This window comes from Alexandromys fortis, unplaced genomic scaffold (assembly GCF_014885135.2).
Source record: "Alexandromys fortis isolate MF-2015 unplaced genomic scaffold, M_Fortis_MF-2015_v1.1 scaffold_91, whole genome shotgun sequence".
Lineage (NCBI taxonomy): Eukaryota > Metazoa > Chordata > Mammalia > Rodentia > Cricetidae > Alexandromys > Alexandromys fortis.
In genome coordinates, this window is record NW_026067968.1 from 5,596,938 (window position 1) to 5,619,723 (window position 22,786).

Genomic DNA, 22,786 nt, shown 5'->3' on the forward strand with positions numbered 1-22,786 from the left:
TTAAGGAGCCAGGTTTGTGTTGCAACAGCTTTTGAGGAAACTCACTGGGCGAAAGTGAGAACTTAAAAGGAGAAAGCGAAATGACTCAGTGGTAAGGACACTTGCCTCCATCCCCACTGGATCCTGTGTGCTGAAGGGAGAGAGCCAACTCCCACAAGTTTTCCTCTACTGTCTACTGTGGCACTCGTACACAAACACGCACACAACACACACATTCTCTCACTCTCTCACTGTCACACACACGCACACACCACAAGATAATTTCAAAAATGAGAAAAAACGGGTAGTAGTGGCACGTACCTTTAATCCCAGTACTTGGGAGTCAGAGGCAGGTGGATCTCTGAGTTCAAGGAGGGTACGCAGAGAAACCCTGTCTTGAAAAACAAACAAAAAGAAAAAGATGTAAAGTGCTCTTTCCTATACTTTATTTTTCTTTGTAATCCATCAATGACTGCCGTTATCCATGTTAGTGGGTGAATGGTAATGTCCCTGAAGAAGCATTAGGATGAAAAAAATGAGAATTGAGGATTGGCTGTTGTAGCATTACTCGAAATTATTTATTTCAAGGCCACATGACCCTCCCACAGACAGGATAGATGAAACCTCTGCAACAATTTTTTTTAAAGATTGTGTAGTTCATGCTAGCCTGAAATTCACAATCTTCCTGCATGAGCCTTCCAGATGCTGACTTCCTCCATTTTTGTTCTTTCTTTTAGATTCAGAGAGATGCAGCAACAATTATGCAGCCATACTTCACGTCCAATGGCTTGGTCACCAAGGCCCTGGAGCATGCCTTCAAGCTGGAACACATCATGGACCTGACACGCCTGCGCTGCCTGGGCTCGCTCTTCTCCATGCTGCACCAGGCCTGCCGCAACGTGGGGCAGTATAACGCCAACCATCCTGATTTCCCCATGCAGATTGAACAGCTGGAACGCTACGTTCAGGTCAGGGGGCGTCCTGGCAGCTAGGAGTCTCCAAAACATTGTCACTTGAGTGTGCTGTTTCTTGGGTGAAGGTCAAGTGTTTACAGGGAAGCAGGGGCTAAGAGAGAAGAACATAGGATGTCCACTGTCCACGGAGGCTTCAAAGCCAATTCTACCATCACTGTCTTTGATTTTGTTCAAATTTCATAAAAATTAAACTTAATTTTTCAATAGCGCTATCTGGTCTATGCCATCCTCTGGTCCCTTTCTGGAGACAGCCGGCTGAAAATGAGAGCTGAGCTGGGCGAGTACATCAGACGGATCACCACCGTGCCGCTGCCCACTGCACCCAACATACCCATCATCGATTATGAAGTAAGCATAGCTTGTTACAGCCTTTACCCCCTGGTTCTAATTTGTGAGTGTTGTTTGTCCTGGAGCGGCCTGTCTTGAATTTGACTTTATCTTTTAGTGTCTTTGGTTTTGCAAACTAAGCAAGGAATGTGGGTTAGTTTGTCCTGTCCTTATAGTGAAAGATCAGCTGTGTTAAAATGAGTTAGTCCTGGAAGCAAGCAGGCACAACAGCCACAGAGTGACTCATCCCCATTTGTGTGTAGGTATCCATCAGTGGAGAATGGTCGCCGTGGCAGGCCAAGGTGCCTCAAATTGAAGTGGAGACACACAAGGTGGCAGCCCCAGATGTTGTTGTGCCAACTCTAGATACCGTCCGTCATGAAGCTCTCTTATACACTTGGTTGGCTGAACACAAGCCCTTGGTTTTATGTGGTCCTCCTGGGTCTGGCAAGACCATGACACTCTTCAGCGCCCTCCGGGCCTTGCCTGACATGGAGGTAAGATCAGGAGAAGGTACAAACAAAAGCTTTTGGGGTGCAATGTGGGCATGGAGTTAGAAGCTTATTTTGTGTCTACCTATGCAAAGGTCGTGGGCCTTAACTTCTCAAGTGCCACTACACCAGAGCTGCTTCTGAAGACCTTTGACCACTACTGCGAGTACAGGCGCACACCCAACGGCGTCGTCCTGGCTCCCGTTCAACTTGGAAAGTGGCTGGTCTTGTTCTGTGATGAAATCAACTTACCAGATATGGATAAATATGGCACACAGAGGGTCATCTCTTTCATCAGACAGGTGTGTGCACGCCAGTGGCCCCTTCTCCGCAACGTGTTTGTCATTCACATCTTGCTCCTAATTGTTACACGCCCTTCTCCTTCAGATGGTGGAGCATGGAGGCTTCTATCGTACCTCAGACCAAACGTGGGTTAAGCTAGAGAGAATCCAGTTTGTTGGAGCTTGCAATCCACCTACTGACCCTGGGAGAAAGCCCCTCTCACACAGGTAAGCAGCTCATGGACTTTAGGCCATTGTTACACACACACACACACACACACACACACACACACACACACACACACACACGTCTTATGAGGCCCAGAACTGCCGTGAATGTAGCATAGCAACAATCTGATTTGAATTATGAAGGTAACAAAAATACAGAACAATGGGCTGGCCAGATGCCTCGGCAGGTAAAGGAGGGTCCAAAGCCTGACAACCCAAGTTCACTCCCTAGGACTCAGATGGTGGAAAGAGAACCAGAGTGCAAGTGTCCTCTGACCTCCACAGGTACACTATGGTGTGCCCCACACACTAGTTGATTAAACAATATATAAAAAATATTTTAAAACATTGCTTATCAAATGATTCCTCTTAGGTTAATTGCTCTGTACTATAACCAGGAAGACATGTTAAAAATAAAAGCATTAATAGCTGGGCAAGATGGCTTGTGCCTATATACAGGATGAGGTGGAAGGAACAAGAGTCTAAGGCCATCTGAGCTCAGAGTAAAACCATCTCAAGATGTTAAAGCAGAGCAATATGCTAGCAGCAGTGCTCCAGAGCCTGACACAGAGAAGGTGGTGCTGGGTTCAGTCCCTGCACTACCACCAAAAAAAAAAAAAAAAAAAACCTCAGAAAGAAAGGGAAAGAGGGAACATTGACTTTATGGGAATAATGATTTGTTCAAAGCCATCTGCAAGGCCAAAGTGAGGCTGGATTAAGCTTGAATTCTTGGCTTGGTTATTCCAAGTTTTGTGTACTTTCCGTGGTATGTCAGACACCAGCCCCAGCAGTGTATGTGGCCTAGGTTAGCTTTAACGTCGGTCCTGTTGAGTGGAGTAGGAGTGACTGGCTGAGTCTGGTAAGGTGCTAAGCTGTGCTGTCCCGGTACAGGTTCTTGCGCCACGTGCCTGTTGTATATGTGGATTACCCAGGACCGGCCTCCCTGACGCAGATCTATGGCACCTTCAACCGAGCCATGCTGAGGCTCATTCCCTCGCTCCGCACCTATGCAGAACCCCTCACTGCTGCCATGGTGGAGTTCTATACCATGTCACAGGTACATGATGCCGCCACTCAGAATTCTTTTCCTCGACAGCAAAGAAACCTGCTGAAAGACTGGGATCCACCTAGGTCTGATGTCACAGGCTTGTAATCTCAGCTGCTCAGGAGGTTGAGGCAGGAGGATTCAAGCCCATCATTTGATATTCTTTGAACATTTAAAAACCACATGTTAGGGGTGGTGGTGAAATGGTTCACATGGTAAATGTCCAGGTCACCAGGCCTGATGACCCCAGAAACCCACGAGGGGGAAGAGAGAACCAACTCCGTCAAGCTGTCCTCTGATAGAGCTCCACTCCAGTGTTTGTGTACACACACACACACACACACACACACACATTAATGGATGTAAAATGCACTTGTTCTTATTTTTAAAACTACATGTTAGAGCCAGGCATGGTGACGCACGCACCTTGAATTCTAGCACTTGAGAGGCAGAGGCTGGTGGATCTCCATGCTCCATGCATTTGAGGCTAGCCTGGTCTACATAGTGAGTTCCAAGATAACCAGAGCTACATAGTGAGACCCTGTCTCAGAATAAAAACAAAACAAAAGCCATCAAAATAAATAAATAAGTCTACATGTTATGATTGGAGTTGTAAAAATGAAAAGTTCAAATTAAAAACTACTTTGGGCTGGGAGGTAGCTCAGTCGTCCCACTGCTCATGTAGCAAAGTCAAGGGGAGCCTGCGTCACATGAGACTTTGCCTCCAAAACTACAAGAAAACTTTACCCTGCTGAGAAGTATTGCTCGGGTTTTTGACGTGCGTGGTCCTTTAATAGGTGCCGGGCTGTCTACACCAACATGTCTATAGTCCTTTGGCTCTTCTGTGCTCTATCCTGCAAGGACGTTTTATCTATGCCTTTTAGGTTTTTTATTCTGTATATGGGCATTTTGTCTGCGTGTTTGTCTATGTACCAAGTGTGTATAGTGCTCAGAAGGCCTGAAGACTGTCAAATCCCCTGGAACTGGAGTTAAAAACAGTTGTTAGCCACCATGTGGGTGTTGGGGATTTAACCCACGTTCCTCTGGAAGAGCAGCCCATATTAACCACTGAGCCATCTCTAACCTGTTTTTGTTTCTGTGGACTTTTCTTTTATCCGTTGTTTGCTTTGTTATTTGAGACAGGGTCTTACTCTATAGCCCTGGCCTCAAACTCACAGAGATCAGCCTGCCTCTGCCTTCCGAGTGCTGGGATTAAAGGTGTGCTCAGCTACGTTTTTAATCCTTAAAAATAGGGTCTTAGGGACCCCAGGCTTACCAGGGCCTCCGTGTGGAGCAAAGAGTAACCCCAGCTGTGCTCCTCAGCTGATCTTAGTGCCTGTTCAGTCCAGAGTGAGAAGTGTGGGTCTGATTGAAGGTTGTGGCACCCTGCTTTGTTAGAGTCTATGGAGTGAAGGGCTGTCTTTGTCCTCTGATCTGCATGGGAATTTATTCATTTTTATCAGCCTTGGGGATGGAACCCAGGGACTGTAACATCATGGGTGAGTGTTCTATACTAACTACACCCAGCCTAGCTGTTTCAACATTAACATTGCTTGCTAGTTCATTCTTTTTTTTTTTTTTTAATTTACTCATTATGTATACAGTGTTCTGTCTGCCTGTATGCCTGCAGGCCAGAAGAGGGCACCAGACCTCATTACAGATGGTTGTGAGCCACCATGTGGTTGCCGGGAATTGAACTCAGGACCTTTGGAAGAGCAGGCAATGCTCTTAACCGCTGAGCCATCTCTCCAGCCCCTGCTAGTTCATTCTTGAATCCTTTAGGTCTAGATTCTCTTTAGTACAGAGATGTTCTATAGCATTTCACCTTTTAACCTCTTTCACACCATCAGATGTTGACCTCAGCTCTGTTTTTCCCTCCTGCAGGAGAGATTCACTCAGGACACTCAGCCACACTACATCTATTCCCCCCGTGAGATGACTAGGTGGGTAAGAGGGATCTTTGAAGCACTGAGGCCCCTGGAGACATTGCCTGTTGAAGGCCTCATTCGCATTTGGGCCCATGAAGCCTTGCGTCTCTTCCAAGACAGGTAAGGGAAGCCAAGGGTTCTCTGATTACATTCTTCCCTCTTTGTATTCTGGGATCCTCTGCAAGGCTGGCCCAACCATGCACCAGCCAGGTGGGCAGCAGTAGAGACCACCTACTGTATTTTGATGTGGCTCACAGCCACCTCCAGGTCTTGTTTCCATGGGGTTCCTCAGTATTGTCTGCTGCTATGTGACTAGGCAAGGCATTTCAGTGGACATCCCATACATGTGCTCTGGGTGCTGATGGGACTTTACAAAGCATGGACTTACTGACAGGGTAAACTGTCTTCCAACAGTTCCCAGTGCACAACTCCTGTCTTTCCCATTCTCGGCCCATTTTCTTTGTGGCTCTGAGACATTGACTGCTATACTGTAAGTGGAGAAACTGGCAGAACGGGCCCAAGTGCTGTGGATTGTAGAAGGCCCTCTAGCTTTAGTCGCACAAGCAAAATAATTTTTCTTTTGCCTTCCAGGGAGTCTTGGAAACCACTGATATTTTTGTTATGTATACTTTTTTAAAATATCTTTATAGTTCAATATAGCTTTCATTTTATAATAAGTTATTTTCCTCTTTGACCTGACCTGTCTGTTTTTTCGGGCACCAGATCTCATTACAGATGGTTGTGAACTGTCATGTGGGTGCTGGGAATTAAACTCAGGACCTCTAGAAGAGCAACAAGTGCTCTTAACCTCTGAGCCATCTCTCCAGCCCTTTTTCATGCTTTTAATCTCATGTAAGGATTTTGGGGGGATTGGTATTTTTGTTATTTGTTGTTTTTGTTTTGTTGGTTTTTGGTTTTTTGAGATAGGCTTTCTCTGTAACTTTGGAGCCTGTCCTGGAACTAACTCTTGTAGACCAGGCTGGCCTCGAACTCAAAGAGATCCTCCTGCCTCTGCCTCCCAAGTGCTGGGATTACAGGCATGCACCACCACCGCCTGGCTAGTATAAAGATCTTTTAGTTGTGTTTTGGAATTATTTCTATGTTCATGAGATTAACTCCAGCTTTCTAAGCAGCAGCACTTTTTTCTGTTTGTTGTGAGACAGGGTCCCAGTGTGTAGCCTGGCTGTACGGAGACTTGATAAGTAGATCATATGCTGGCCTTGAATTTACAGAGATTCTCCTGCCTCTGCCTTCTGAATGTTGGGATTAAAGGTGTGCGCCACCACACTCAATTTACTTGTAGCTTTCCTTGTCGGTGTTATACAAGTGTCTTTCGGTGCTGTCTTCTTGCAGAGGGCTGGCTTTCTGGCCAGTGTCCTCTTGCTTCTTGGTTTCTGCCAAGTTACATTTCAGGAAGATGCTGTAAGGGATGCGAGAATAAGCTCAGAAGATGAAGGTGAGCCACGCGTGCTGACACAGGCCTGTCATCCCAGCACACAAGAGTTTCAAACCAGCCTGACTATATAGGACCTTGAGTTTTTTGGGGGAAGGGTGTTGACCTTAACCTCGCTTTTTTGTTTTTGGGGGGGGGGGGGGGGCTGGGCTTTTGGTTTTATAAAAAAGCCATCAAATATAGGCAAAGGGAGGGACACATGGTGAAGTCTGCCCTTTGTAGGCTGCTGCTTTAGAAGAGGCCTTTGTTGTTATGTAAACTGTCTTCACTGTTGCTGACACAAAATTATAATTATTACAGAGAAATTTCTATTTAGACTCAGAACAAGTAATTGTGCAGCTGACTGGTGGTGGTGCACACTTTTAATCTCAGCACTCAGGAAGCAGAAGCAGGTGGATCTCCGAGTTTGAGGCCAACCTGGTCTACAGAACAAGTTCCAGGAGAGCCAGGGCTACACAAAGAAACCCTGTCTTGAAAAATAAAAGAAGAAATAGTTGTACATATAAATCTGCTTTGGAAACCTAGCATGATTGTATATACCTGTAAATTTCTAACACTTGGGAAACTGAGGCAAGATTTCTTATTCAAGGTAAAACTGGTTCTAGAGTGAGGCTACCTCACAGTGCATATTCACGCACATACCCACACACAAACACTTCAGGACAGTGTCTCTTGTCTGCTCTGTTGATATTACAGTAACACTCTGCAGGCTCGCCTATGTTGGTAGAACACTTGTTAGCAGGTATAAGAACAGATTTGAGGGGCTGGAGAGGTGGCTCAGCGGTTAAGAGAATTGACTGTTCTTCCTGAGGACCCGGGTTCAATTCCCAGCACCCACCTGTCTAAAGATCCAGTTCCAGTGGATCTGACACCTTCACACCAATGCACATAAAATAAAGCATTAAAAAAAAAAAAAAAAGAGGGCTGGAGAGATGGCTCGGAGGTTAAGAGCATTGCCTACTCTTCCAAAGGTCCTGAGTTCAGTTCCCAGCAACCACATGGTGGCTCACAACCATCTTGTAATGGGGTCTGGTGCCCTCTTCTGGCCTGCAGGTATACACACAGACAGAATATTGTATACATAATAAATAAATAGATAAATAAATAAATAAAATTAAAAAAAAAAAAAAGAACAGATTTGAGCTAGACTTGCTAGTGTATACCTGACATCTCGCCATACAAGAGGTTGAGATGTGGGAATCACCTGAATCTGGGGGTTTATGACTAGCCTGGACAACATAGTGGAGGTTGGAAAAAGAAAGAAGCCAAATTTATCATTTCATTTCTTAAATAAGTCTTGTACAGTGTCATGGTGTCAGGTGTATTTAGCATCAAAATATCAGATTGCTTAAGCCATTCCAATCCCCAGAAACTGAGAGATGGAGGCTCTCAGCCCTGACACGTGGCTGCTCTCCTTAAAACAGGCTTGTGGAGGACGAAGAGCGGCGCTGGACTGATGAGAACATCGACATGGTTGCTCTGAAGCACTTCCCTAACATAGACAAAGAGAAAGCCATGAACCGGCCTATCCTGTACAGCAACTGGCTGTCCAAGGTAACAAACGCAGCCGCAGAAGCTCCTCCTAGTCTTCTCTCCCCGTGCTTAGAGTTATCCTCTGATCTGTAGCTCAGTAAGTCAAATGATCTGTCACCTTGCATACGTCTGGGACCATGGTCAATCCCTAGTACTACTCAAAAAGGAAAAATCGAGAACTTTGGTTTCAGCAGAGGCACTAAGCATTGTATTTGTTTGTTTTTCAAGACAAGGTTTCACTGTGTGGCCTGGCTGTATTAGAACTCACTGTAGACCAGGCTGGCCTCAGACTAAGAGATCTGCCTACTGAGTATTGGGATTAAAGGTGTATGCCACCACCACTCGGCAGCACGAGGCATTTTTGGCTTTGCATTTAGACAGAAAGCCCCTGGAGATAGCTGGCCTGGCCTCTCGGTGTCTTCTTCCATGTGTGATGATCCATGGCAGGAGCAATGGTCTCTAGCAGCTGCAGAAGTCCTCTGAGCATCATGGCCTTCACCCCACACACAGTAAAAAAAAAGAGCAGTTGTCAGCAATTCGTATGAAAGCTTCTTAGTGCCAAATGGTAAATGACAGTGACATCTGCAGACAGGCGTGAGTTGTCCTTTTCCTGTGAAAAGAGGAGGATGCTTTCTGTTTAGTCTTGATGCATATTTCATACAGAGATCACTGCTGTATGAGGGTAAGTCAAAACTTCTGTGGGGAGGCCATGCTCTAAAAGCAAAGGAAGGGACAGAGGGTTTATCTCCCAGTGTGGAGATCTGACAGGCAACTATGCATTGGGTTTGGAGAGTGTCATAAGCTGGGCTGGGCTTGTAGCTCAGTGGTAAAGCACTTGCCTAATGCATAAGACCCTGGGTTCCACACCTAGTACTACCCAGAAATCGATGTTCTGAGCACATATGTGGTCTGGCTACCTTGGAGGCAAAGGCCATTGGATCTCTTGAGCCCAAAACAACATGATGAATTCCCATCCCCCAAACAAAGCATAATGGAATAAAATAGCTCCACATACCAAGGGGCTCCTGCCTGTTGGGAGGCTAACTGCTGCTAGAGACAGCAGAGTAGGTTGCTCAGTGTTACTAGAACTCTCTGGATTCTAAACTGGCCCATCTCTCATTTGCAGGAAGGTTTTTCTTTTTACTGTTTATGGGGTCTTCTGAGGAGCGGCATCATTACCAGTTTAACCACCTACAGTTAGCGTTGGGTGGGTTGTGAGCTGTGTTGTCTGCTTGTTTCCCTTCTGTGCGCTCGACCTGTCTTGCTAGGCTTCCCTGCGTGTATGGCTGTGTCCTCCAGCTCTGCTAACCTCTGTTGATCTGTTCTCTGCTTTCTGTCCTGATTGTAGTAGAACAGGCCCTTGTGCCTGCTTCCTTTTCATGAATGTCTTGACCATTCTCAACTCTTTTCCTCTTCCAAACTCACCTTAGAATTGGCTTGTCAGCTTCCTCCAGGAGTGCCATCAGCCACCTCTGAGCTTAGTGGAATACACTGAGTCTGAGTCTGAGTCTGGATGAGCCGACGCGTGTGCTGTGTGCCCTCTATAGTCGGCTACAAAGGGACCTGCACATGTGAATGCTCTGTAGTACCTGAGTCCTGTCTTCTCGCTGTACATTTTTTAGTCTGTTCTTGGGTATCGTAGAACTGCGTGTCTAACAACTCGGTGATCTGATTCATGTGTGTGTGCTTTTTTGTTTCCCAAATAGGATTACATCCCAGTAGATCAAGAAGAGCTAAGAGATTATGTCAAGGCTAGGCTGAAGGTCTTCTATGAAGAAGAACTTGATGTTCCCTTGGTCTTGTTCAATGAAGTACTTGACCATGTACTCAGGATTGACAGGTAGCCCTCTCCTTGGCTGTGTGCAGGTTCACCCTAGGCTTCGTGCTGTCTTTCCCCACTCCTCACCTCAGCCTTGCTGCTGAGCCCTTCCCCTTATCCCTCAGCCCAGCCTAACTGGCCCAAGCTTTCACTCCAAGAAGAACCTTTCTTCCTCCAATAACTATGTAGGCTTGCTGCCAGTTTGGGTCCTTCAACCTCCAGCTAGAGCTGGGTTCACCCCCTCATGTCATTGGGATCTAGAGGACAGGGCTGTGTCTTCCGGGTCTTTGCATGTCTGCTAGACACAGCACTTAGCAGCTGCTCACCAAATGCTTTAATATACAAGTTCAAGGCATGATGAAAATGTTTTAAACACCATCCTAGAAAAGTCATGGGTATGAGAATCAAATGAGAAGTGAGTCGTATAAGCCTGGAAATTTATCTCCTCTGATGATGTTCCAGAATATTCCGACAGCCTCAAGGTCATTTGCTTCTGATTGGTGTTAGTGGAGCTGGAAAAACCACCCTGTCTCGTTTTGTTGCCTGGATGAATGGCTTGAGCGTGTACCAGATCAAGGTGGGTCTGTTGGTTAGCCTCTTAGTTCCAGAGTCTTGATTCTGCATGTCGCTGTTGTATGAGAAAAGCCCTGACTGTGGCTGCTTCTGCAGGTCCATAGGAAGTACACAGGGGAGGACTTTGATGAAGATCTTAGGACGGTTCTGAGACGTTCTGGCTGTAAAAATGAAAAGATAGCATTCATAATGGATGAATCCAATGTCTTAGATTCTGGATTCCTGGAGCGAATGAATACCCTTCTGGCCAATGGAGAGGTAGGGAGCCATATGTTGTAGCGTGTTTCGTAGTATCTCCTTACAAGGTAATTAGACCACAGTGAGGCTGTTCTGTCCCCTAGGTTCCTGGGCTCTTTGAAGGGGATGAATATGCCACACTGATGACTCAGTGCAAAGAGGGGGCCCAGAAGGAAGGCCTGATGCTGGACTCGCACGAGGAGCTCTACAAGTGGTTCACCAGCCAGGTGATACGCAACCTGCACGTGGTGTTCACCATGAACCCGTCCTCAGAGGGACTCAAGGACCGGGCAGCCACTTCACCAGCCCTTTTCAACAGGTAATGCTGACCTCTGCTGGCTCCAGGTCTTGGAACTGGGCTTCCATCTGTGGCAGACCCACTCTGGGGAGCTGTTCGAGATACGAGCTTCTCTTTCAGGTGTGTGCTGAATTGGTTTGGTGACTGGTCCACTGAGGCACTGTATCAAGTTGGCAAAGAGTTCACCAGTAAAATGGACCTGGAGAAGCCAAACTACATAGTCCCTGACTACATGCCGGTTGTGTATGACAAACTGCCGCAGCCACCAACACACCGGGAAGCCATCGTGAACAGCTGTGTGTTCGTTCATCAGACTCTTCACCAGGTGTGTGCACTTTTGAGCACAACATGCAGAAGCAGAACTAAATGGATCTAAAGTCAGACATCTGGGAGCTTCACAGCTGGCCCGTACTGTTGTAAAAAGCAGATGCTTTTCCTCAACTCTTCATGACGCATGCTTTTTGTTCCTGTTCTGTTTCTCAAGACAGGGTTTCCTTTGTGTAGTCCTAGCTGTCTTGGAACTCACATTGTAGACCAGGCTGGCCTCGCACTCACGGGTTGACATCTGTTCTTGTCGGTAGTCTTTTCCTTCCTTCTTACTACCTTTTCCACCCAGGATTTGTCCATCTAGAACAAGAGGCACTCATGTCTCCTTAGTGGATCAGATGGGGACCAGTGAGATGCACAGTGGGTAAAGGTGCTTGCTGTGGAAGCCTGGTGACCTGAGTTTGATCGCAAGAACCCCCAAAAGGTGGAAGGAGAGGACTGACTCCTGAAAGTTGTCCTTTGACCCTCACGCACAGACCACGGCATATGTGAGGGTTTGAGAGCTGAGGCTGGCTTGAGTGTTCTGACTTATGAGCGCCAGGCCCATTCCCCCATGTCACACTGCAGTCTGACAGGATGTAGTTGAGGCTGAGGAGTGAGGATCTGAACTTTGTCTTCTAAAAGGCCAATGCACGCCTGGCAAAGCGAGGAGGCAGAACGATGGCCATCACACCTCGGCACTACTTAGACTTCATCAATCACTATGCCAACCTTTTCCATGAGAAGCGCAGCGAGTTGGAGGAGCAGCAGATGCACCTGAATGTTGGGCTCCGAAAAATCAAAGAAACTGTTGACCAGGTAGAGCAGAAGCAGCAGCCCCTGGGGAACCCCAGAGGACTTGCTCTTTGTCTCTGTCTTGAATATGGTTTGTTCCTTAGGTGGAAGAACTGCGCCGTGACCTGAGGATCAAGAGCCAAGAGCTGGAAGTAAAGAACGCAGCAGCCAATGACAAGCTGAAGAAAATGGTGAAGGACCAACAAGAGGCTGAAAAGAAAAAGGTGCATCCCTTTATTCCAGGGAACTTACCTGCTGGACTGGCACGTGCAGTAGGAGGGTTGGTTTGAAAAGGGCTCTAAGTTGAGTGGTTTAGCAGGGTGTGTTTTGGCAGGAGGTGAGCTGTTTAAGGTTCACTTAGCAAGTCCCCCAGCGCTTTAGCCATCCTTGCCTTCCAGGTCATGAGCCAAGAAATCCAGGAGCAGCTGCACAAACAGCAAGAAGTAATTGCAGACAAGCAGAGTAGTGTCAAAGAGGATCTTGATAAAGTGGAGCCTGCTGTCATTGAGGCCCAGAATGGTATGTAAATAAATGCTATCAGAGCCTGGGCTTTGGCTTCACTGAGACGCTGTGTGGCTTCCTATGAGGCCCAGTGGTGGGTGTTTCTAGAAGCATTGTAATCAGACATCTGAAGCCTTTGCTAAGTGCTCCGCCTGTTTCCACCCCTTAGAGCAGAGCTCATATAACACCAGTCTGATTTACTGTAGCCAAGCCCTTCTTGTAAGCGAAAACTTAGCAAAAGTACTCTGTGTCTTGCTGAGCCTGGAGCACAAGCCTGTAATCACAAGCAGTAGTGAGGCTAAGGCAGGAGGATCTAAAAAAGTAAAAAATAGGGACTGGAGAGATGGCTGAGCAGTAAGACTTCTTGCTGCTCTTACAAAGAACTCAGGTTCAGTCCCTAGCACCCACATGCCCCTCACTACTTCCTGTAATTCCAGTTGCAATGGTTCCAGCATCCTCCTCTGGCTTCCTCAGGCACTGCACACATATGGTGCACATACATACCTGCAGGCAAAACACTCACACTCAGTGGTATACGGGCACAACTTTAATCCCAGCGCTCAGAAGACATAGGCAGGGGGTCACTAGTCTCTCTTCCTCTGTCCCTGAAAGGCATGAAGCGCTGTAGCATTAGCTCCCACATTGGTCTGTGGTCACCCAGTAAAGAGTGACCTTAGCTGTGCTCTGTCTTGATCACTAGAGTTTGGCTGTGTCTGGTGGCCTAGTTATTAGCACTTTGATTTCACACCTCACAGAGTCCACCACCTACAGAGGCTTTCAGTTTCCATGCAGAAATGGATGTGAAGAAAACGTTTTCTACTGAGTAATTAAAGTATTTACTAAAACTTAAGTTTAAAACCCTGCATTTCAGTTTATAAAGACAATGGCCTCTTTAGACAAGCCCATTAGACCGCTGTAAATTATAACAGATTATGAGGCTTGCGCAGGCCTCAGCCTGTCTGTGGCTTGGGGTCGCTATCTGCCTCATAAAGCAAAAGTGGAGGTGTTATCTTCTGGGAAAACAAGTCATATTTTCTCTGAAAGGTTTTCCTCTCCTACATAATAAGTAACAAGAGAGAAAATAGCTGGGAGTGGTTGTGGCACACCTTAATCCCAGCACTGAGGAGGCAGAGGCAGGTGGATTGATCTCTGTGAGTTCAAGGCCACCCTGGTCTACAGATTGAATTTCCAGGACAGTCAGGACTACACAGAGAGACCCTGTCTCATAAAGACCAAAAGAAAAAAGAGAGAGAAAAAAATAATTATAGCTGGTTGACAGTGTAATTCTTAAAACTAAAATAATTGGGCACCGTGCTTGCCAGGAACAGTTAGCAGTTTAGGGTCGGTGAGGTAAGTTGTGCTGCAAATGGGGCAGAGCCCTGGTGGCCGCTCTGCAGTCTCACCTGGACTCTGTCTCCCCACCGTGCCCCTGCTTGTCAGCTGTGAAGTCCATCAAGAAGCAGCACCTGGTGGAGGTGAGGTCCATGGCTAACCCTCCTGCGGCTGTGAAGCTGGCCCTGGAATCCATCTGTCTGCTGCTGGGGGAGAGCACCACCGACTGGAAACAGATCCGCTCCATCATCATGAGGGAGAACTTCATCCCCACCATCGTCAACTTCTCGGCAGAGGAGATCAGGTGAGGTCCTTACTGCAGAGGTTGAGGCCATTTGCAGTGATGCTTTCTAAAGGGTCTGCATGAGCATCCCTGGCATGTCATCTACGAGAGGGAACAGGTCACACTGTCACAGAAACATCCTCCTCTGCGGATGTTTTTGACATCGCTGCCAGCGGTCAGCTTCATCCTCCAAATAGCTGTGCGTGTGACTGCACTCAGCCCTGCGGCAGCAGAGCAAGGCTCTTCCAGCTGTAGTGAGGGGGCCAGAGCCTGTCCTCAGCAACCCTGTCACCTTCACCTGAGAACCAGGCCTCAGCCGGCATCATCAGAGCTGCTAGGTCTTTACCTTTGTATTTCAGGGAAATGCATTATTTTTATTTTGTGCATGCTTAGAAATAATTTCCTCTCCTAGTGATGCCATAAGGGAGAAAATGAAGAAAAACTACATGTCCAACCCCAGTTACAACTATGAAATTGTCAACCGGGCTTCCCTGGCTTGCGGCCCCATGGTGAAGTGGGCAATTGCACAGGTGGGTTCTTCCACAGCCGGCCCTGCCGCTGGGGCCATTCTCCTGTCACTTCTTTGTTTCCATTACTGTTATGCTCCTGTGGTCATTTTCTGGGTTTTTGTTCATTGTTTGTGTTTAAAAGAAAACCATAGTATAGGTTAGGTGGGAAGAGTGTGGATTCCAGGAGGAAAAGATGGAGAAAAAGTCATGCCTTTTAAATCAGTTGTGGGTTAGATATAGACTTAGCTTATTAGGAAAGGAAAAGGCGCTGCCAAGGGTGGAGTGGGCTAGTGATCTGAGAAAGGGCCCAGAAAGCCAGTTCTTCCGTGGGTGTGTGTCCCCTGGGTGTGTGGAGATCAGAGGACATCTTGTGGAATCAGTTCTTTCCTTCTACCTCTACATGGGTTCTGAGAATCAAACTCTGGTCTCTGGGCTTATGTGGCAAGCACTTTGATCTGCTGAACCATCTAGCCATAGGGTTTAATTTTAAGGGTTTGGTTTGGTTTGGTTTTTTGGGTGTTTGTTTGTTTGTTTTGGTGGGGGGGTTCAAGACAGGGTTTCTCTGTAACTTTGGAGCCTGTCCTGGAACTAGCTCTTGTAGGCCACTAGCTCTGTGGCCTCGAACTCACAGGGATTTGCCTGCCTCTGCTTCCTGAGTGCTGGGATTAAAGGCGTGTGCCACCACCACCCAGCTTAAGGTTTATTACATTATTTTTTTTTAAATTGTGTATGTGTCTGTGTTGTGAATGTGTGTACATGAGAAATCCAGAAAAAGGCTGAGTGCTGGGAAACAAACTCAGGTCCTCTCTAATGTGAGGGTGGAAGTTACTCTGAACTGCTGAGCCATTTTCTAGACCCCATTTGGTTTTTGAGAGAATCTCCCTTTAAAGCCCAGATGACTGCAGCCCAAGTGCCAGGACTACGAGCACCAGCACCATCCCTTGCTTTCATTTTAACTAGCTATTCTAAGTAATGGGCTTCATCGTGGCATTTTTCACACAGTCATGTCATTACACCTGTTCCTTGTTACATGTCATTGTTCGTCACACCCTATGCCTTGCCCTTCCCAGCTGAATTATGCAGACATGTTAAAGAGAGTGGAGCCCCTGCGGAATGAGCTGCAGAAACTGGAAGATGATGCCAAGGACAACCAGCAGAAAGCCAATGAGGTGGAGCAGATGATCCGGGATCTGGAGGCCAGCATCGCCCGCTACAAGGAGGAGTACGCAGTCCTCATCTCAGAGGCCCAGGCCATCAAGGCAGACCTGGCAGCTGTTGAAGCCAAAGTAAGCCTTGCCTTGCTGCCCAAGGTTCTCTGAAGTCTCAGTTACATAGAAGGTCCTTGTGGCCTCCCTGGTGGAAGCCTAGATTAACAAGTGTTAAGTCATACAGTGAACTGGCTCATGTGTGTTGGGACCCTGAGTTTGCACTAAGAACAATGACTTTAACTCACTTCCTCCTTGAGTCCTTTACATAGGCTACCAGTGTGTCTTCCCTTGGCCATACCCAGCTGTTCCTCACCTCAGCCAAGTCCCAGGTGTAGATGTGTCAGAGCTGAAGGTTAAAGCTCTGCCTTGGCGTGTGCTCTGATGAGACCCCAACACACATGCTGTTGGTGTCTGTAGCCCAGCCGGAGTCTGCTTCTAGTTCTCCTGGACCCTGCACACAATGTAGATATTTTTTCCTCATTAATTCAGGGGTCGGGTATGTGTATGCCATAGCACACATGTGGAGGCCAGAGGACACTTCTGTGGAGTTGGTTCTCTCCTTCCACTGTGTAGGTTGCAGGGATGGAACTCTGGTCATCATGGCAGGAAGAGCTGTTACTCACTGAACTATCTCATTGGCCCATGGCTGAGTTCCTCTGTAGTATTCAGGGTATTCCTAAATATGTCTTTTCATTTGCGTCCCCCTCTCCGCCCCCTTTAGGTAAACCGGAGCACTGCACTTCTAAAGAGTTTATCTGCTGAAAGGGAACGTTGGGAAAAGACCAGTGAAACTTTCAAAAACCAGATGTCCACCATTGCTGGTGACTGCCTCCTGTCCGCTGCCTTCATTGCTTATGCAGGGTACTTTGACCAGCAGATGCGCCAGAACTTGTTCACCACCTGGTCTCATCACTTACAGCAAGCCAACATCCAGGTAACCAGCAGTCCAGCCAGCGCTGAGCACTGACCAAGTCCTAACTGGACCGTCAGTGATGCCAAGTCACAGGGGAGATAACCAAGCCCCCCTTTCAGTTCCGCACAGACATCGCAAGGACAGAGTATCTCTCCAATGCTGACGAGCGCCTCCGCTGGCAAGCCAGCTCCCTGCCTGCTGATGACCTGTGCACAGAAAATGCCATCATGCTAAAGCGCTTCAACAGGTATGTGCTTCCAGGCCGGAGGTACGGCAAGGGACTGTGTGCATGGCCGTCCTGTTGAACTGTATCCCCCACACCTGGATGGAGGAGATGGCTGGAAAGTGGTGTGCAGAGGCTGTGCTAAGAGGGCAGTGTTTGCTTTTACATCTTTGTTCAGTTCTGCTCACCACGGGAATGCTTCAGAGAAATAACTTTGTTTAAGTCACATCTGTGTGTGAACAGGAGCCTCTGCCTTTCCTGGTGGACTCCTCACCTGCTCTCCTGTCACCTCACCCTCAGGTACCCACTAATCATTGACCCCTCGGGACAGGCGACAGAATTCATCATGAATGAGTATAAGGACCGGAAGATCACAAGGACCAGCTTCTTAGATGATGCCTTCCGGAAGAATTTGGAGAGTGCTCTGAGATTTGGCAATCCCCTTCTCGTCCAGGTTTGTGTCTGTATTTGGATTTGTCACTTCTGTTGTGGTCCATCAATCTACAGTTGATGTAAAGTAAATCTAAATCACACAGCTCAAACCCTGATGGTGTTTGAACTTTGTTAGGCTTTGTTTGATACTAAAACAAGAATAACCCCCTCCCCCCCAGCCAGCTGTGTTGACACACACCTTCAATCCCAGCACTCAGAAGGCAGAGGCAGGTAGATGTCTTGAGTTCAAGGCCAGCCTGGTCTAGTAAGTTCAAAATACACAGAGAAACCCTGTCTTGAAAAACAAAAACAAACAAAAGCTGGTGTTCAGTGTGGCTAATAAACCATGTGGTTAGCATATCTCTGAGCTGGTTTTCGTTGCTGGGGATAAAACCCAGGCCTCACATGTACAAGTGCCCTGCCCAATAAAAAGGCATAACTCAACTTAGGATCACAGGCAGGGCTTGGTGGCTTATGGATGGTGCAGATAGGAAACTGACATCTGCTTTTTGTGTCCTACGTAGGATGTGGAAAGCTATGATCCAGTTTTGAATCCAGTACTGAATCGTGAAGTTCGCCGGACAGGAGGGAGAGTGCTGATTACCCTTGGGGACCAAGACATAGACCTGTCACCATCATTTGTCATCTTTCTGTCTACCCGAGACCCAACTGTAAGCAGGGGACACTTAGGAGATGAGCAGGACGGTGGTGTTAGGAGGTGACTGGAGCCACCACCTGTCTTGTCCTTTCTGACAGGTGGAGTTCCCACCAGATCTCTGTTCCCGGGTCACCTTTGTGAACTTCACGGTCACCCGGAGCAGCTTACAGAGCCAGTGTCTCAATGAAGTGCTTAAAGCAGAAAGGCCCGACGTGGATGAGAAGCGCTCTGACCTCCTAAAACTGCAAGGTAGGTTCTGGAAGGTTCTGGTCCTCCACTTCCAGGTGGTGGTGCATGTGGCAGGGCTGGGCTCTGAGGGATGAGGGGACAAGGATGACACTGGACACCCCAGGGAATAGGAATGCCTGTCCTGTCTTCTCTCTCAAGGGGAATTTCAGCTGCGTCTACGGCAGCTAGAAAAGTCTCTGCTGCAAGCTCTCAACGAAGTGAAAGGCCGAATTCTGGATGACGACACCATTATAACCACCCTGGAGAATCTAAAGCGGGAAGCTGCCGAGGTCACCAGAAAAGTGGAGGAGACAGACATTGTCATGCAGGAGGTAGAGACCGTGTCCCAGCAGTACCTGCCACTGTCCACTGCTTGCAGCAGCATCTACTTCACCATGGAGTCCCTGAAGCAGGTGAGGCCCTTGGCATAGCAGCCCTGAACCCACTCTGGCCTGAGGCCCACTCTGATAGTCACGTGACTTCCTTCCAGGTTCACTTCCTGTATCAGTACTCACTGCAGTTCTTCCTCGATATCTACCACAATGTGCTGTATGAGAACCCGAACCTGAAGGGAGCCACTGACCACACGCAGCGCCTCTCCATCATAACCAAGGACCTCTTCCAGGTAGAGAGCAGAGCATGCGTCTGTCTGGTATAAGGATACAGAAGTACTGCTCCAGAGCACCAATGTTCCCTTCTTGGTCCCCAGGTGGCATTTAACCGGGTGGCTCGAGGCATGCTGCATCAGGACCACATCACCTTTGCCATGCTGCTGGCGAGGATCAAGCTGAAAGGCACCATAGGGTGAGTCCAGCTGGCTCAGGTGTGGACGTGGCTCTGCAGGTTGTCCTGGCATCTTGTGTTAGGGTGCCTTCTCCTTTCCCTGGCCTTTGAATCACAACTGTTGTCTCAGTTTCTGTGTAAAGATACTCTGCCTGACCTGTGCCCCCCTTTGCAGGGAGCCCACCTATGATGCAGAGTTCCAGCACTTCCTCAGAGGGAAGGAGATTGTGCTGAGTGCCGGCTCCACCCCCAAAATCCAGGGTCTGACTGTGGAGCAAGCGGAAGCTGTCGTGAGGTTGAGTTGTCTGCCTGCCTTTAAGGATCTGATTGCAAAAGTTCAGGCAGATGAGGTAATTGTCTTACGTGTTCCCAGTGAGAAATGTCGTCTGGAAGCCCACAGTCTTGACTGTGTGCCTGTGTCAGACCCTAAAGGCCTGCTCAGCCAGTGGAGCAAGAGCCTGGGCTGCGTGCCCAGCACCTACACGCCAGGTAGCTGTTCTGTGCTGACACTTCCCTATTGTCTCTGCAGCAGTTTGGCATTTGGCTGGACAGTAGTTCACCAGAGCAAACCGTGCCGTACCTCTGGAGCGAGGAAACACCTACATGTGAGTCAGATCCAGGCCCCTGCCATTCTCTCTCTGAACCTTAATATAAATTTGGGTGTAATGCTTCCCAAGAGAAGTCATCAGTGACTCCCCAACATCAGAACCTGTTAGAAGCCAGTCCAGAATGGTGATGAGCCCTAAATCCCAGCTACTCAGGACACTGAGGTGGGAAGATTGACAGTTCCAGGCCAGCCTAGGCTACATGATGAGATCTTGTCTCAAAACAACAAAATCACCGTGTTAGGAAACCATTTAGAGAGATGGCTACTAAGTAGGAGTTGACTAAGAAATGGAGGACCAGATTTCTCATTCCTCCCTCAAGTCATCGTTAGTGACCATAGGAGGATGGAGGAGATGAGTGATACCACATAACTCAGTGATAGAGTACTTACCTAGCAGGCCTAAGGCCCTGGGAAGTCGGTTCTCCTTACTGAGGTGTGGGGATGCCTAACAGATGAAGGGGGAAAGTGTTTGTGATTGTGCCACACCGACTGAGTGCAGCATACCTCGCCCTGGGCTGGCCAGGCCACAAGAGGGCGGCGGCAGCATGTGGTCTCGGGAGCCCAGCGCACAGGGCACTCAGCCAGCCAGGTTTCTGTTCCCAGTGAAGTCTTACAGGTCTGCCGCCAGCAGACACCTGTGCTGTGCTTTTAGAATCAATAGGCGAGGGCCAGCAAGATGGTTCTGTGGGTAAAGTCCTGCGTTTTATTCCTCTAACCCACGAGCTAGGAAAGAACCAACCCTAGCCATCCTGACCTCCACACTCCATATGCAACGCACAGTCCACGGATGAGCTGGGTGTGGTGACTACACATGGTTGTACACAATAAAAAATTTCAAATGTATTTAAGAAAAAAAAAAACTCCCCCCAGGGCAACCAAGGGCAACATAGAAAGAAACCTTGTCTCAAAAATAAGTAAATAAAGTTTTATTTTTGTCAAGCATTGTAATGCATGCCTTTAATACCATCACTGAGGAAGCATAAGTATGTAGATCTCAGAGTTTAAGGCTACCCAGGACCACATAATGCAACAGATTAGGGGGCTAGGGATTAGATGGTTTAGTGGGTAAAAGTGATTGTTACACAAGACAGGTGACCTGAATTTAGATTCCCAAAACCTACAGACAGTAGTGCAAGCATCAATGACCCCTGCACCCCCCTGTGAGGAGATGGGAGGCAGAGAGAGATCAGCAGTTCACAGGCCAACTAGCCTTGGTCACACGGTGGTAAAGAGATACCCTGTTGCAGGCTGAAGGGATTGATGCCTGAGGTTGTCCTCTGCTTTCCACACACATGCCATGGCATGTGAGTGCACATGATTCCACATATAGGCAACCACACGTAGTCAACAAATGAGCCAGGTGTGGCAGCCACACATCTGTAATCCCAGCACCATGGAGGAAGAGGTGGCAGGCTCATGAGTTCAAGGCTAGCCTGGGAATTATAATATCAACCAATGGCACCTGCTCAGTACTTCCATGCCTAGTGTTAAAAACTTGTCGCTGGGCATCTGAAATGTCAGCAGACAATAGGACAGATGCTCCTTGGGCCCAAGAGAATCAGTAGGGTGTGAGCTGAATCTCAGGCTGAGCGTTTGGCCGAGCCAGTTCCCTGAAGGGATGTTATCTCCAAGAGTGCCTTTACTCACCCTTGCCATATCTCATTTCAGCTCCCATCGGGCAAGCCATCCACCGCTTACTGCTCATTCAAGCTTTCCGACCTGACCGCCTGTTGGCCATGGCCCACATGTTTGTTTCCACAAACCTCGGGGAATCCTTCATGTCCATCATGGAGCAGCCACTTGACCTCACCCACATTGTGGGCACAGAGGTAATGTCCCAGTGTCTCATCCCGGCTCCCATTGTCAGCATTTGCCTTGGCACCAGCGCTGGCCACAGGCCAGGCACACTGCTTCTTGGCTGCAATCTCCCCAAAGCCAACAAACATCTGCTTCAGGTCCTATCTCGCATCTACCTTTTCATTTACAGGTGAAGCCAAACACACCTGTCCTGATGTGCTCTGTGCCTGGGTACGATGCCAGTGGGCATGTTGAGGACCTCGCAGCTGAACAGAACACGCAGATCACTTCTATTGCCATTGGTAAGGATGCTTAATGGTTTCGTGGACATGTGCCAGCCTTGAGCAAAAGGCTGCTGCTGCTCACACTAAGCTTCCTTGTCTCAGGCTCGGCAGAAGGCTTTAACCAAGCAGATAAGGCCATCAACACCGCTGTGAAGTCAGGCAGGTGGGTGTGATTGGCTTGGTCTTAATGTGTACCCAGGATCCCTGTGAAGGCTGTCCAGTCACTGTGACCTTGTGTGTGTGCAGGTGGGTGATGCTGAAGAATGTACATCTGGCCCCAGGGTGGCTAATGCAGCTGGAAAAGAAGCTGCACTCCCTGCAGCCACACGCCTGCTTCCGACTTTTCCTCACCATGGAGATCAACCCCAAGGTGAGCAAAAGGTGTAGGAGCTCTGGGTGCTGGAGCCTTCTGTGTAAGTGGTGTGCACAGTCAAGAAACTACTGCATCAAAACCAGAGGGTTAGCTGGCTGTGGTGGCACATCTGCAAGCCTAGAACTTTGGGTGCTGGAGCAGCAGGATTGCCAGGAGCTTGAGGTCAACCACACCTTGTCTCCCTAAAATAAAAGCAGACATCATACAGGCCACCTTCTCCCTCAGGTGCCAGTGAACCTGCTCCGTGCAGGCCGCATCTTCGTGTTTGAGCCACCGCCTGGCGTGAAAGCTAACATGCTGAGGACGTTCAGCAGCATCCCTGTCTCTCGGATATGCAAGGTAAAGGGCATGGCCCTGGGTACACCCGCACACAAACCCAAGACCACAG

The 22,786-nt window shown here is 48.2% G+C and overlaps 1 protein-coding gene across 1 annotated transcript in view; it reads left to right on the top strand.

Moving 5' to 3' along the window:
- Window positions 1-22,786, top strand: part of Dync1h1 (dynein cytoplasmic 1 heavy chain 1) — a 67,324-nt gene that overhangs the window by 39,413 nt on the left and 5,125 nt on the right. The window contains exons 36-69 of the mRNA XM_050154630.1: window positions 717-947; window positions 1,161-1,301; window positions 1,544-1,777; window positions 1,867-2,073; window positions 2,159-2,280; window positions 3,172-3,337; window positions 5,210-5,373; window positions 8,131-8,260; window positions 9,946-10,079; window positions 10,521-10,635; window positions 10,728-10,889; window positions 10,973-11,187; window positions 11,287-11,491; window positions 12,118-12,291; window positions 12,372-12,491; window positions 12,666-12,786; window positions 14,209-14,404; window positions 14,796-14,913; window positions 15,963-16,178; window positions 16,822-17,034; window positions 17,133-17,260; window positions 17,537-17,690; window positions 18,193-18,339; window positions 18,425-18,575; window positions 18,714-18,967; window positions 19,045-19,179; window positions 19,264-19,358; window positions 19,513-19,687; window positions 19,867-19,942; window positions 21,613-21,773; window positions 21,932-22,043; window positions 22,128-22,188; window positions 22,272-22,395; window positions 22,624-22,737. Coding sequence (XP_050010587.1) covers window positions 717-947; window positions 1,161-1,301; window positions 1,544-1,777; window positions 1,867-2,073; window positions 2,159-2,280; window positions 3,172-3,337; window positions 5,210-5,373; window positions 8,131-8,260; window positions 9,946-10,079; window positions 10,521-10,635; window positions 10,728-10,889; window positions 10,973-11,187; window positions 11,287-11,491; window positions 12,118-12,291; window positions 12,372-12,491; window positions 12,666-12,786; window positions 14,209-14,404; window positions 14,796-14,913; window positions 15,963-16,178; window positions 16,822-17,034; window positions 17,133-17,260; window positions 17,537-17,690; window positions 18,193-18,339; window positions 18,425-18,575; window positions 18,714-18,967; window positions 19,045-19,179; window positions 19,264-19,358; window positions 19,513-19,687; window positions 19,867-19,942; window positions 21,613-21,773; window positions 21,932-22,043; window positions 22,128-22,188; window positions 22,272-22,395; window positions 22,624-22,737 — 5,271 coding nt within the window. The remainder of the gene's footprint in view (window positions 1-716; window positions 948-1,160; window positions 1,302-1,543; window positions 1,778-1,866; window positions 2,074-2,158; window positions 2,281-3,171; window positions 3,338-5,209; window positions 5,374-8,130; window positions 8,261-9,945; window positions 10,080-10,520; window positions 10,636-10,727; window positions 10,890-10,972; window positions 11,188-11,286; window positions 11,492-12,117; window positions 12,292-12,371; window positions 12,492-12,665; window positions 12,787-14,208; window positions 14,405-14,795; window positions 14,914-15,962; window positions 16,179-16,821; window positions 17,035-17,132; window positions 17,261-17,536; window positions 17,691-18,192; window positions 18,340-18,424; window positions 18,576-18,713; window positions 18,968-19,044; window positions 19,180-19,263; window positions 19,359-19,512; window positions 19,688-19,866; window positions 19,943-21,612; window positions 21,774-21,931; window positions 22,044-22,127; window positions 22,189-22,271; window positions 22,396-22,623; window positions 22,738-22,786) is intronic.